This window comes from Folsomia candida, unplaced genomic scaffold (genome assembly GCF_002217175.1).
Source record: "Folsomia candida strain VU population unplaced genomic scaffold, ASM221717v1 Fcan01_Sc029, whole genome shotgun sequence".
In the NCBI taxonomy this organism is placed as follows: Eukaryota; Metazoa; Arthropoda; class Collembola; order Entomobryomorpha; family Isotomidae; genus Folsomia; species Folsomia candida.
In genome coordinates, this window is record NW_019091221.1 from 1,761,048 (window position 1) to 1,775,488 (window position 14,441).

Consider the following 14,441-nt stretch of genomic DNA (forward strand, 5'->3'; position numbering starts at 1 on the left):
ATCCGTTAATGTGGACACGACAGGTATGTATATATTTATAGCTGTTTAATTGTGCGTCAGAATTCATAGCAGTATAAAAGATTTGAGACTGATCATTCATGTAGCTATAGGCGATATGTTTTATGAAAACTTTGGTAACAACGAGTTGCCATAGTTGTACTCTTTATACTGCCGTGGTAGCAAATTTATTACGAAGTTTATAAGACTTGTTTCTATTTGATAGCATGTTTTTTAAAGGTGGTAAGAAATTATTCGGTAACAAGTTGTCACTACGGCGTTGTAGCCATGCATAAAGGGCAAGAGGATACCTATTAGTTTTTCGAGTGTGCATAATTATTTATACTTAACAGATTTCGCAGTTTCGAGGTACATTGACACCAGACCAGTCACCTCTCTTCCTGTCGGTAACTACACCGGAACTGGAAATGGTGTTGCGCAAGTACATTACTTGATGGTTCAGGGTATCACTTTAATTAACCAACATATTTAAATAGATATTTTAATGTATTTAAGTAATTTCTTTGACTTTTTTACTCCATCTCAGCCTCCGCCACTCTTTTCCGAAAGTTATTGTGCCTAATCTCAAAAAGTATTAGGTGAACTTTATAGTCTCAAAACAAATAATAATGTAATACTTTGCTATATAGTAAATCTCAAAGTATGTTAGTCTTGAGGATTCTTAACGGCTATTAAGGGTTGGTCGATGTCCCCAATTCAAAACGGCTATGCCGCAAAACGATTCAAACATATGATACCATACCGTCAAGAATTTTTGCGCATTGGGAGTTTTTGTATGGATTGTGGAAATCGGAAAAGCTTTTGGATCACTATGCTAACTGGACAAGCACAAAAATGGATCAGGTTGCGAGATTAGACTTTACTGCCAAGATCACAACGGCATTGTATATTTGTGCAATATGTTTGTTTATTAGTATCATAGTGTTTTGTACAGAACTTGAAGATATTATGGCTTAAAAGCTATGTTAAAGCATGATGCCTCGAATTCTGCGTAGATTATTTCGACACGTATTCGATGATAGTTAGATACCTGTTATGTACATAGTTGATTGTCAAGAACGGTTGAGACTCTCTAAGGCAAAACATCTGACATCAGTAAATTAAGAAATGTAAGTTATAAGTTGAATAGAATAAGTTGTATGAGTATGGTACATAGCCCAATTTACAACCAAAAACGGATGATTGACTACTGCATAATTTTATTACATCTATTACATTTATATCACCAAGTTAGTATGTGGAGTAATTTTCTAGAATGTTTAATATGTACAATAAATAGTGAAATAGAGAAACCACCAAAGTCTGCCAAACGGAATAACCTCAATTCCGACATTGGTTTCAAAAGTTCTAAAATAAATAAGCCAAGTATAAATCATCACCCTCGCATTGGCCCTCTATACCAAGTAATAAGGAATATGTATCTCGAATGTAAAAATTATGAACGCCATTAGACAAAGTATTCCAAAAATAACAAATATTGTATGAATTGTTCCATTCATGCTCATACCTCTATCCATTCTATTGCCTATACCTAGCAGTTTTTTAACAATTTTTGTAATATTTTGTCTCGTCTTTGAAACAACGAAGTTCTTACGATTCTCCAACCCAAGTAATATTCCGTTTTCAAATATTCCGCGTTTAAAAAGCGGCAGAATACTGGGCCCCAAAGCACCGCGGTTTTCAAATGACCATCCCAGCAATCCATCAAAAATGGTTTGGCTTCATTTAAAGAAATTGATGGAATCGTAATTTCGCTTAAAATATATAAATTCCTTGTCTATAATTTCCATCTTTTGAACAAACACTGTCCTGCCGCATTTTACGATTAGTTTCTCCATGTCGTGATCATGAACGATTTCATGCCCTGGAGACGTGGCAAGTAAAGGATGCGTCAGATGGAGAGGATTGATCAAGTTGGAAATGATTTTGTCAATTTTTGTAAGATTTTGAAGCTGTATTTTATTTTGACGCAGGTTGTACGTCACGTCCTCAATGTGATTACATAGTTCCGAGAAGAACGGATTTTCTTCCATATTTCGGACACTTGATGAGTCTAAGGGATAGTAAGGCAGAATAACGAAGTCTTGACCCATATCAAATTTTCGATGCGTTAATAAACTATGGAGAGTTATGTTGGGCGGATTGTACGAAATGATTGATCTATTTTCCTTAATTCTTGGAAAGTTTCGGACATATAAAGAAAAAATTGTGCGATTAAACAGTTTATTTGTTTGTGTGGCAACACCGCAGAGCGGTGTTGCCAAATCTGTAAATTCCGAAATTGAATATGCCACCAATGGAGAGGATAATTTCGTTATGGAAACTCCGATATACCCATTGGAGAAAATAATAGATGTGATGCACCACACTTCGAAATTCTTCCTGCTTCCAGAGAATTGTGGGAACATGAAAAGTTTCTTCAAGTAATGTGGATATTAAGAGGATTACGGGATAACTTGGCGGAACACTTAAATTTTTTTTAATTCGCAGAAGCCCAATAAGAAAGAGGGATGTAAGAAATCCCGCTAGAAGTATGGATATCCATACTTCCCGACCGTATGGGGTAACGTAATACTTGTAGGGGGACTCAATTTGGGACCAGCAAGTCATAAAGGTGTAACCCGTAGAGGATGTGCTTACCCAATCGTACGTGGGGTAATATTCGTCAAGCAATTCTAACCCAATGTTAACGTGATTTCTTATTTTCCCGTCTTCCCCTAAAATTTCCGACTCACACTGTGTCATTCCAAAATCATCCTGATTGGGACAAATTCGCCCCGTTGAATTTGTCAAGTGCAGCAATAACGCGGCCACGAACAGGGTAGGGTCGATGGCGCGGAAGTTTTGAATATTCCTTAAATACATGGTCGCCTCTTTTGGGCTTAGTATTCCAGAAAACTTTGTAAGTTCCGGTTTTGCTATGAATTTCCAAATAATTTTAAAGCCTTCAGCTTCCTCTTGCATGACACGATTGAAAGGGTTCAATACGTACGGGATTTTCGAATTCGGAATTTTAACCAGACTTAAAATTTTGCAGGTGTAACATGCTAACAAGTATATGATTTTACCCTTTTCCATAGTGTCGATACTTTTTATAAAAACATATCTGTATCTTATCAGTTGATGTGATACCGCGGTATACGGGGGTTTCATGAGACTGTGGTGGATCCATAAAAGGTAAAAGAAACGCACCGTACCAACCTTAATATCACCACGACCGGGAAATTTAATCAGTCTGTCCGTCACCGATGCGAGGAATTTCGATATTTCTAACTCCGCGGTAACAATTTCTGGTCGACTTATGTTTTTCCGGAGCGTTGTAGGATTCACGTAGTTCAAGACGTATAAGCATTTCAGGCTTTTATAGTGGGCCATTGTAAATACGGATGTTAGTAAATCAATTTCTTCCCACTTTTTATCTATATCGCCATCTTGTCCGGATATTCGGTAGTTTAGTGGAGCATAAAAGTAAATGTATACTCCTCGCCACGGCACAGATTTGTTGGACATGTCACTTCCCAAATTTTCAGTCGCCAGCCCACTATGAATAACGAAAGGATCACAAAATACTAAATATTGAATAACACTGTCAATTCGAACCGTATGAGTGGATATGGCCATGGTAAAGGTTCCAGTTATTAAGGGCAATATTATTATTCGCAGCATGACACCACTTATAAAGTGGAAGAATGGTAATGTAAATTGGTAATTATTCTAATTTAGTTGTAATTGACTGCGTTAATTCTATTTTTACGGAGATTAACGAAACCCGCAGAATTGGCAATCCGCCAATGTTTTGGTTGCATTGTTTTGGGCAAGCAGATTTCAGAAATAAATTTCGTCAATATCTGCCTTGGCGAATTCTAGATTATGAACAACAAACCATAAGCAACTCCGTAACACATTGGGTGTACGTGATCAAGTATTGTTTATGAAAAACTAAAATCAAACAAATTTAGGAATTCGTGGAAATTACTCATTATATATGCATGAAAGCGAGATAAACCAATTTCATATCAGGAAATTGGAAATTATTTATGTATGATAATCATCAAACTAAGGTTAATGATATTTCTGCATTACGAGTTAAAAACAACATTTGGTTACGTATTTATTTCTCACTTGTTGCTATATTCAGCGGTTCAGAGGTTGATTACCTTCAGTAAATAATAAATTATCACCAAATAATAAATTTTGAAAACATTCCAGATTAGCGCTATCAAAATTCAAACTGTTTACGACTTGTATATTAAGCCAGCCGCAAGAATGTCGAAGATTCCATCAATTACTTCTAGTCACTATTAAAATCAAACAAATAATTTTAAGAAAATAAATACCCATTGTTTTAAATTTAAGTTGAAAATCATCTCACCCCTCCCGCCAATTTGTTCGAATATTTAAGTTCTTTCCGTAACGAGTTTCTAATCGCTGCTGGTATTCCTTCAGGAACGTTGGCGGATCAATCTGGTTTGTCGCGGCAATCATCAAAATTCCAGGAATAACGAGAAGTAATCCTGCAACGGCGTGATACCCGATATCCTAATTACCCTGCTAACATTATTATTCACATAGCCGTGCTATGACCTTTATTAAATATGTGCACTTTCCAAACTAATTTCTCAAACTTACCGAATTTTTAAAATTTCGTCCTTCAACCAAAAATCCCGCAATAAGGTTTCCAATCTGCAAGATAAAAATAATTATCGTAGTTATGTAGTTAGTTATGTTATGTTCGGTTATAATAGTTCGGTTATAATAGTTATGTTCGGTTATGTTCTATGGAAAGAGCCTCCTGTGTGAGACTAGTCACGACTGTATACCAAACAGTTGAAATAGGCTATAAAACTCTCAAGTAATCAAATCTCAATTCAACAAAGTGTAGAGACGATGAGGGATGATATGGTTCATCAACATTCAGTTAAAAATAGCTGTATACGCTCTTAGATATCTGATATTGTCGCAAATATGTTTCGCAATATGGTCAGAATTTTGTAATTGCAGATAGACTGCTTTTTTAATCAATCATAGAAGAAATGGTCTAATTTTAGAATATAGATTTTTTTACGGATTTGCAATTGCGTGATGCAGAATGTGTTCATGTGTAACCATCTCGGTATATCGCATTATGGTCGGTATTTTGGAATTAGACCATTTTGTATATGCATTGATTTTTTGAAAATAAGCAGTCAAATTTTAAAATTCTGACCATAGTATTATTTTGTCAGTTGTTTCTTTGATGGATTGATGGATGTACATCATCGTTTCAACGAGTTGGTAGTGAACGATTTAGACTTCAACAAAATTCCAATCAGCGTATTTTAATTGTGTGCAGAATATCTGTCCTTGCTGCCATCTTCTTTATATAAAACTAAAATATTGGGCAACGTTTTATTTAACAAATTTTTGCAATTGGTTCACCAAATTTGCGATTAACTTTGAATTCCTTGCATGTACGTTACGTAACAGCTTGGCAGTAATTATGTGTTTCCAAAAAAACTATAAGCTTAATTTTTAATTAAAAACAAATTTACAAATGTTACGTACTTTACCACAGAAAGTTGAAGATGGCTCACAACCGACGATACGATCCTTTCGAGGTGGAAAAAGCGTTCAAGAAAATGCCGACCTATAACAATGACAAGATTGACGTCACTGATCTGAACGTGTTTTTTGCGTGCATGAGCTATACCTGCACTGACGAACAGAGAGTCGCATATAACAAATACTTGCGTGACTATCACAATCGTAAACTTCCTTTGGATCTTGCCGTCGCATGTTTGGCAGTAATTGACGACCCGAAAGAAATGATGCGACACAACGTTACTGCCCTCGACCAAAATAAGGACGGACACATTGATGAGTCCGAGTTCAAGTCGATCGTCCAAATGATGCTGATTCACGATCCGGCCTACCCAAAAGTGGACTATGCCAAGTTTTTTAAGGAGGCTGACACTAACCAGGATGGACATATAAATATTGAAGAAGCTGTGGAATGGATTGGTAGAAATACGAAAAATTAAGTAATTTCAATACAATCGGAATGACAACTTGTTTAAAAACCTTAAGATATAAATTTAGATATGTGTGTAACGAATGTCTTAAATGCTATAATTTGAGAATAAACGAATAGGAACTACATCCATAATTTACATATGCACATATTGATGTGTAAATAATTAGGGGTTGCTTATGCAAATACATACATTTATTTACTCAAGACAATTTATTGATATGTAATGATCATATTAATCCAGCGTTTAGAAATTATATTAAATATGTAACAAACACACGCTTAGGAAACTGTATTAAATCATTAGGGTCAACCAAGTAAAAAGGAGGGCAACAGAGTTGGTATGCATTTTCAGGGATTCACAGTGAGGTCCAGAATTTTTAAAAGTTATGTCAATAACAGCAACATAGTAAGAATAATATAATTAGAAAAAATCAGGACTCTCTAGGAGAGGATCAGGTTACACCGAACATGGTTCCCCAGTTGCCAGAAAACTCGGCCCATTGGTGGCATCGTGTCGGCAAAATGAGTCGGCAGAGGGTGTAAAATGGCCACTTGACCGGACTCTTCGATGCAAAGATAGTCGGCCCGTCGTCTTATTTTAGCCCTTCTTCCGATTGTTTTTCGGCGTGCCAGACTCGGCAAGAATGCTAAAAACAGTACGCGTTTTAATAAAAAATAATCCCATTCGAGTAAAATATACGTAATATAAATTCAATCATTTATTTCATTGTATGTAAAAGAGGCATACATATGTACATATTTTTATAAGGGAGCAATATACATTTGTTATTAATATCAGTTAAGCTAACATTTATAATAACAACAGAAATTGTGGCTATGAAAATGCCAATATTTATACTATTAAATGGATAATCGGGAAACTTAGAAACTTTATCAATTACATAAAAGCTACCTGATTTTGAATTTTGTAAACGTTTTAACAAAACATGTCTGCCGTCTTTTAAACAATAACAATTATCATACTTATAGCTAGATAATGTAATCACATTGTCCCCTGTACTATTAGTGTCAGCAACAATTACAACTGACTCCAATTCTGCGAGACGTTTTGTAACCTGATTTAAAGAAAAAGATTTTGTATGAAGCATTCGTTTAATTTTCTGCATAAAATTCTCGAATGGAAATGCGCTTACATTTGACAAATTTCCATAATTAATGGCGTCGTCGCTAATATGAACTAATGAGTGGACGTTGTAAATTATAAATTCCGGTCCATAAATAACCTCAACCTCTTCCACAAATTGAATCAACAGTGCTCTTGCTAAATCATTCCAAGATTTTACTCCCGCATATGGCGATAACAATATAAAAATACCTGCATGAAATTTTAAAAAGTTTTTAAATTTAGCAGCAGAAATATTTTGCCCTAAAACTGACAGACTTGTATACAACAAAAATAACCTATATTCAGTGGCTTTGAAGTGTGCCAACTCAGATAACGCCCTAGGTTTACGTTGAAAGTTTCTAGGTATGAAAGGTCTAAGCTGCAGCAAGGATTTGGAAAATTGTAAAACGCTATGAGAACTTAATCTGTGGGGCAGTTTCCCTTTAACCCACATTGTAAGTAATTTTTTGGTGACTCCCAAAAAAACTAAGTGCATATGATCGAGAACAAATTGGGATACTAATCCTACGGAAAGTCTTGAAACTTCGGAATTGTGAGTACGGTGATCTGGATCGGTTCTATTTTTAAAACTATCGTCAGTCCTATTTGCACAATTTAAACCTCGAAGAATCACCCTACCTAACCATTCACCTTCTTGAACACAACGCTCACATGAGTTATAACTATTATGCCGCTTACACCCCTTAACAAACGATCGAGCTGGGGCATCTAAAATAAAACAGGAAACTTTGAAGTCAAAAGTAATAGATCCGAAAATTACACCAGAACTTTCCAACTCTAATACTTCATTAGCAAATTTTTTTCAAAAATAATGTATCTGTCGGTTTAGTCATGCCACAAAATAATCCTATTATGAACGGAGAAGAACCTGGTACTTGATCTAATAATCCTAATATTGGCCAAAATGACTTGGTACTACTGTTGCTTATTGGAACCCCATCTATTCCAACAGAGATAGACAAAAGACGTCTCTGAGTCTCCGCCTGCATTTTAATAACTATTGGAAATTTACAATCAGTCAAATCTCTGAACAAGAGTTTCGTAATGCCACTCCTGATACCAAAATATACAAATTCTCCACCTCCAATTTTCTCTACACTAATATTGCGAGGGGTCTGCAATAATGTTCGTGGATCTAATGGCAAAATGTTATTTAGATACGGATTAACAATAGCTATTAAATTTCTAAGACAAGTATGAGTTATATTATTTGTTGTTGCCCACACTCGAAGGCTATCTTCTAAAGATAAGTTATTGGAAGTCATGCCCTGCCTTAACATATCTGTACAATTTTCTATTATGGGCTCTGCTGCGTTCTCTACAATTTGCTCGTCAAAATTTTCTGCAATACTTGCATACTCATCAACTACCATATTTACATTAATTGGGTTAAACAATTTTGGAACCTCATTATTATTTCTAGAACGTATTATCACTAATATTTTCCTAGTCTCGTCCTGTCGCTTTCGCCGTGCAGTTCTGGGGGATTTTGTACTCATGTTGTGAGATGACGCTGGCGACGTTCTTCCCGACCTCCGGCTCTATCACCTGCGTTTTTGAACCAATTAATTATCGCCTTCTTCACACTAAAATCGGTTGACGTTTCGAAACCCTCAGTCTCTCTCACGGCTCCTGAAATTTACAAAATATATTAATAGTTGAAAATTATTTTTAATGCAATAGTGTTAATATAATAGGGTAAATAGTTTTCATAATTTATGCTTACTAATAACAATTTTATGTAGCTTTGAGTTCTTGATTCCGCACACGGCTTTCGGACCTTGTCCCGTAAAACTTACTTCTTTTGCGAAATGATTTGTGAAAATTTCTTGCAAAATACTTGCTACGACACCTGCCACATGGTCACCTCCTTGGAGTTTGAGATTTTCGACCTGCATAATAACAAATATTGTAATTGGCTTCTTATTCTAATATTTGATGTTCGATAATTGTAAATTTTAAGCACGCAAAGTATTTTTACCATAGACTCTTGATTTGTCTCGTTATTGAGCCAGTTATTTAATAAGACGAGATCCTCTTTGTTGGTCAGAGGAAGCGGTGGCGCACCCACTAGAGTAGTGATTTTTTTGCACGTTTTTCCTAATGCAGTTTGTCTTAGCTTGTGGTTAATTATGACCAGTTTCTCAATGATGGTTTGTTGAAATCCTGAGACAAATAAAGTTATAGTTAAGTTGCAAAAATTACACTTAATTTAAGTCTTATTATAGTACTTCTGTTTTCCTCTTGGAACTCTGTCAGAAGCTGGACGACCGTTTTTACATCAAACGTCTCGCTCACAATAAGGCCGGGTGAAATGTTGGGCGCTGTTGTGTCGAGTTTTCGAAGCTCGTTGTCGACCACTACATACTCGTCTACTTGGGGAGTGTTTGGCTGATCGTGTATTTTTTCGTCTAGAGAAGAACATATTTAAGTTAGGTTTATCATTTTTATTAGTTATGTAACTTTATGTACCGTTAGCGTTAATTGTGACCAACTGGAGGCTTAACTTTGTAGAAGAAGGTTGAGCAGGTCCCGACGTGAATTTAATATTTTCTTGACTTCCTGACTCGTCACTTGACGTACTGGACGACCTTGCCACCGGTGGGGGTTTCCGTGGTTTGGTCTGTTTTCCTTTTAACAACTTTTTTTGTCGCAATCTTCTGGTGTCTAACTCGTCGATAGCCGAAGGTTCAAGGTTTGAAGTCTCTTCCGCTCTTATTGAGGCCTCACGAGCGAGCAAAAAGTTATCTGCAAATAATTCAATAAATGATTTATTTATTTCCCGATATATGCACTCAAGTTAATTAATATATTCTTACCATATTCACCAAGTATCCGGCATGTGCAAATTAGCCAGTCAGAAGAAGGAGAGCTGTGGCTGGCTAATAATTTTGCCAATTTAGCCCCTCGAACTTTAGTTGGTGGATATCTGCACACTTTCTCTTTGCTATTCTGCTCTGCACTTAATGATGGCAAAATCCAGGTAGATGATATAACGTCGACAGCATTTTCCTCATCAGGAAATACCACAACGGTAAACTTGGCCATTCTTTTAAAATGTTAAATGTTAACCGACTTTTTTGACTGATTAATGGCGTACTGACTGAAAAGAAAGGCGAAGAGACAGAGTGTGAATGGCGGTGGTGGGAAAAATCACCCAGTCCGCGAATACCCCAAACTTCCCATTGCCGTAGCATTGCCATAGGAGGTAAGACTCTGTATATTTCGTCTTGTTGGGCTCTGCACTCGGTCGGGGGCCCAACGTTGGCGTAGGATGGGCGTTTACCCAGAAAAAAATTGCACTTAGCCGTATGAAATAAGAGCCTCGGCAAATGCTCGGAGTGGGTGCGGCAAAAATTACAACTCTCTGCCGACGCTGGTGACCATTTGAAGAAGTTTTTAAGAGCTTCTTGGCAACTCGGGTTGTTTTTGCATATTATTCGAAGAAATCAAATTGAAATTAAAAAATTTCAATTTTTTACAAATTTGAAATTTTATTTTGTTATCCACATGTTATAAAACTTGCACTATTATAACAAACTACAGAGGATGATTTACTCACCTGGTCGCCGACTTTGACCTTTAATAACTCCGGAACGGTTTGGAGTGTAACTGCGTGACATTTTCTATGTGAGAGCCCTTCTCCTGAACTACAAGTCGACATCTTCTGTTCCAACTTTTGTACACTTTCTTGACCATGGGGACGTCGACTTTCTTCCACTCCTGTTTTAGGAGTGGAAGTTTTCCAAACTCCTTCCAAAATTTTGGGTCTCCTGGTAAACATTTTTCTTTTAAGGTATCCGAACCCGAAAAAGTCCATGGGACTTACATCGGGAGATTTGACAGGTATTTCACTATTCGAGATGATTTTTATCCCGAGTTTAGCATGAAGGTCCTTTGTATAATCCTGGGTCAACTTCGCCGTATGAGAGGACGCCGCGTCGTGGTGGACAACCACTTTATTAATTTTTTTCCCGTACAGTTTTCGTAGATGGACCTCCAAAAGTGGTTTCAAAACACAATTCACATAATACCTTGCAGATATCTTCACTTTTTGGGGCACTTTTAGTAATGGGAGGACACCACGACCGGTCATTGCACCTACCACCATAAACTTTTTGCAAAAGTTCTCCTTGTGAGGGAGCACTAAGTTCCGTGAATTTTTAGAGGTGTTTGGTTAGGTTAGGTTAGGCACCAACAGTGCTTCGTCCAATGTGACTAAGTACTCACTTCTGTCGTGGGTCAAATAATTTTTATAAAATTGTTTGCAGGTGAGCCTGCGATTTTTTTTATGTTTTTCAGTCAGCTGATGCACGCGAGGCTTACGTCGTACCTTTTTGTTTAAAATTTTAATTGCTCTGTTCACTGAGCTCTGTGACACTTTAACTTGCCTAGCAATTTGTCTTTGGGTGGGTGGATTGTCCTTTGAGGTCACGAGGTCAATTTTCCTCAGCACAGCCTGAGTTAGCACTTTTCGTCGGCTTCTTCTCGGGGGTGGGGTTGGTCCTTCTGCCAAAGCTTGTCGTTTTTTGCCTCTATTTTTTAATACATTGGTTATCCCTTTCTTCGAAACCGAGTGCCCCCAACTTTTAAGGTGTTTAATTATTTGGCTATACGAGTATTTCAGTTTGGAAAGTGTTTTAATTGTACTTTCCACTTCCGGGGTCAGTGGGAGGGGCATTTTACAGGTATGGCAAAGATGGTGGGGTCGATTTCAAACCTTAATTACTCGATGACCTTTTGTGATGAAGGCGCCGGATATGTTTTATATGAAAGCCCGTATCTTGAACTTTAAGTCGACATCTTCGAGTCCAACTTTTGTACGTTTTCCGAACCATGGTGAGATCAACTTTCTTCCACTCGTCTTTCAACACTTTCCAAAGCCCAGAAATTGTGCAAGGGCGTCTTCGGAAGGACTTTATTTTCAAATATCCGAAGCCGAAAAATTCCATTGGACTGGCATTCGTTGATTTGACTATGATTTCACTATTGGAAATGATTTTTATCCCAAGACTATCTTTTAAGTCCTTGGCATAATCTTGAGTCAATGTTGCTGCATGAGATGACGCCGCATCATGGTAAACGATCACCTTTGAAGTTTTCCTTGCGCTGAAGCACCAAGTTTGGGGTATTTTTATTATTTAGTAAATCATAGTAAATTCTTCTGGTTATTTGTATTTTGTAAAGCCACTAATGCGTCGTCTAATGTCACAAAAAACTCACTTCTATCATTTGTCAAAGAATTTGCATTAAAGTTTTTGCAAGTCCGTCGGGGATTTTTTATGTGCGTCTCATTGAGCTGATGGACGCGTGGTTTCCTCCTGACCCTTTTTCTTAAAATTTTCAAACCGATTTGCACAGAACTCCTTGACACTTTAAGTTTTTGTGAATTCTCTTCTTGGGTTGGTAAGTTCGATTTGGAGGTCAAAAGGTCAATTTTTCCTAACACGGTCGAACTTAGCACTTTCCGATGGCAACTTCATGGAGGTGTTAGGAACCCTTCCGAAAGGAATTCTCACTAAATTCCTTTTATAATTAGTACATTATAAACTAAATTTTTATTTGCCAAATAGCCCTGACCTTTGACCTCTTTAACTATTTGGCTATGCGTGTATCCAAGTTTGAAAAGTCTTTTTATGAGTATCTCTATTTCCAGAGTTGTTGGGGGTGGCATTTTTCAAAATAATGATCTCAAATTTTACATAAAATTTTCTGAGGATATAATCTATCACGTGAACAAATTTGAATTTAAAATTCCAACCCATTCCCAAAATATCTCAATTTGAAATCGACCCCACCATCGTTGCCATACCTCTGTATAAGATAATGACCTGATTTTTTCAACAAAAGTTCTAGAGCGTGTTGCACGACTGTGTTCCAAATTTCGAGCCGAACTAACAAACGGGTCCCGAGTAATTTGAGATCAAATTCGGCGACCAGGTGAGTAAATCATCCTCAGTAGCATAGAAGCCCGTCATAAGGAGGAGCAGAGATTATTTAAAACCACTTATGGGTTTTTTATCGTCCCTAAGATATTTGTTTTATTTTGCTGATGAATTTTCTTACACGTTGCCAAGGAATTTTTTTAAAGTTGTTAAGTAATTTTTTTCGCCTTGAGAGCGATTTTTCTCAACATTGCTAAGAATTTTTTCCCGTTGTTGGGGATTTTTCCCCCTTCTTTATGTTTTTAAAAAATCTGATTCAGCCTACATTAGATGTCGAAGAGACTTTTTTCGAAACTCAAATCTTTGGACCACCCAAAGAAAAAGATAAAAAAACAGTATTGGAATTTAGATAAGGTTGAACAATTATTAAAAGGAAATGAAGAGCTAAATTTGAGTATGTATATTTGTTGGCGAGATGATAACGTAATACGTAATCATTCGGAAATAATTATTTATTACGCAATATTCTCTGTGTAGAATGTGTAGAATATATAGAATCATTACTACACTTTTGAAGTTGTTCTTGACATGTACATACAAACAGAGTGGAATAGTTTTGTTCGATTTTCGGTGTCAATCATATACTGAAGTTGATTCAGGATGATAAGTCTGTATTTTCCATTTTATGTTTTATTAACTCCCTGCAAACCTATGTCCCAGTTAAATGAAGTATTCTATGAAAAGCCTTGCGATATCCTGGCACCGCAAAGGCATAGATGATGGGATTTAGAGCGCCGTTTCCATACCGAATCCAACAAAGAATAGTGTACAATACGTTGGGAACGGCGTCTGCAGTGAAGAACGGGATGTAAGAAGCCAAAAGGATGCCGACCAATATTGCGGCACGTTTTGCAAGGTTTATCTGCTTCAAGGATGGTGTTGCTTTCTTTAAGGTCGTGGATTTCATTTGTTGTCTCATTGATGAGGACGAAGCTTTGTCCGATTTGTAAGAAATGACTCCAATTCTATTCGTCGAATTTTCGACGTTTGTTTCGACCTTTTTTGCGACATCGAGGGAGATAGAAGTTATTTGTTGTGAGGATAACATAGGATCTATAGTTGACCGGAAAAAATTCCGTTTTGACCAAATCTTTCTTTTCAAAGAGGGATGAGGTGGTCTGATTTTATGAAGACACATCGATTTCAAGACTTTAACCAAAAAATTCATATTCCTACTACTTGCCTCTACGCTTTTGGCACGACAGCGCCCCAATTTACGCGAAGTCCACGCTTCTTCAATTCTTCCAAATGTGTTGTCGCTATGATGTAGATCCTCCAATACAGAAATACCATGAATCCGGTCGGAATGTAGAGAATT

The 14,441-nt window shown here is 36.9% G+C and overlaps 1 protein-coding gene across 1 annotated transcript; it reads right to left on the bottom strand.

Annotated features, from left to right (window-relative positions):
* Positions 1-13,772: 13,772 nt before the first annotated feature.
* On the bottom strand, positions 13,773-14,171 carry LOC110860104 (trace amine-associated receptor 7g). The gene has a single exon (XM_022109169.1). The coding sequence runs from the start codon at positions 14,169-14,171 to the stop codon at positions 13,773-13,775; it is 399 nt and encodes a 132-aa protein (XP_021964861.1).
* Between the last annotated feature and the right edge of the window lie 270 nt (positions 14,172-14,441).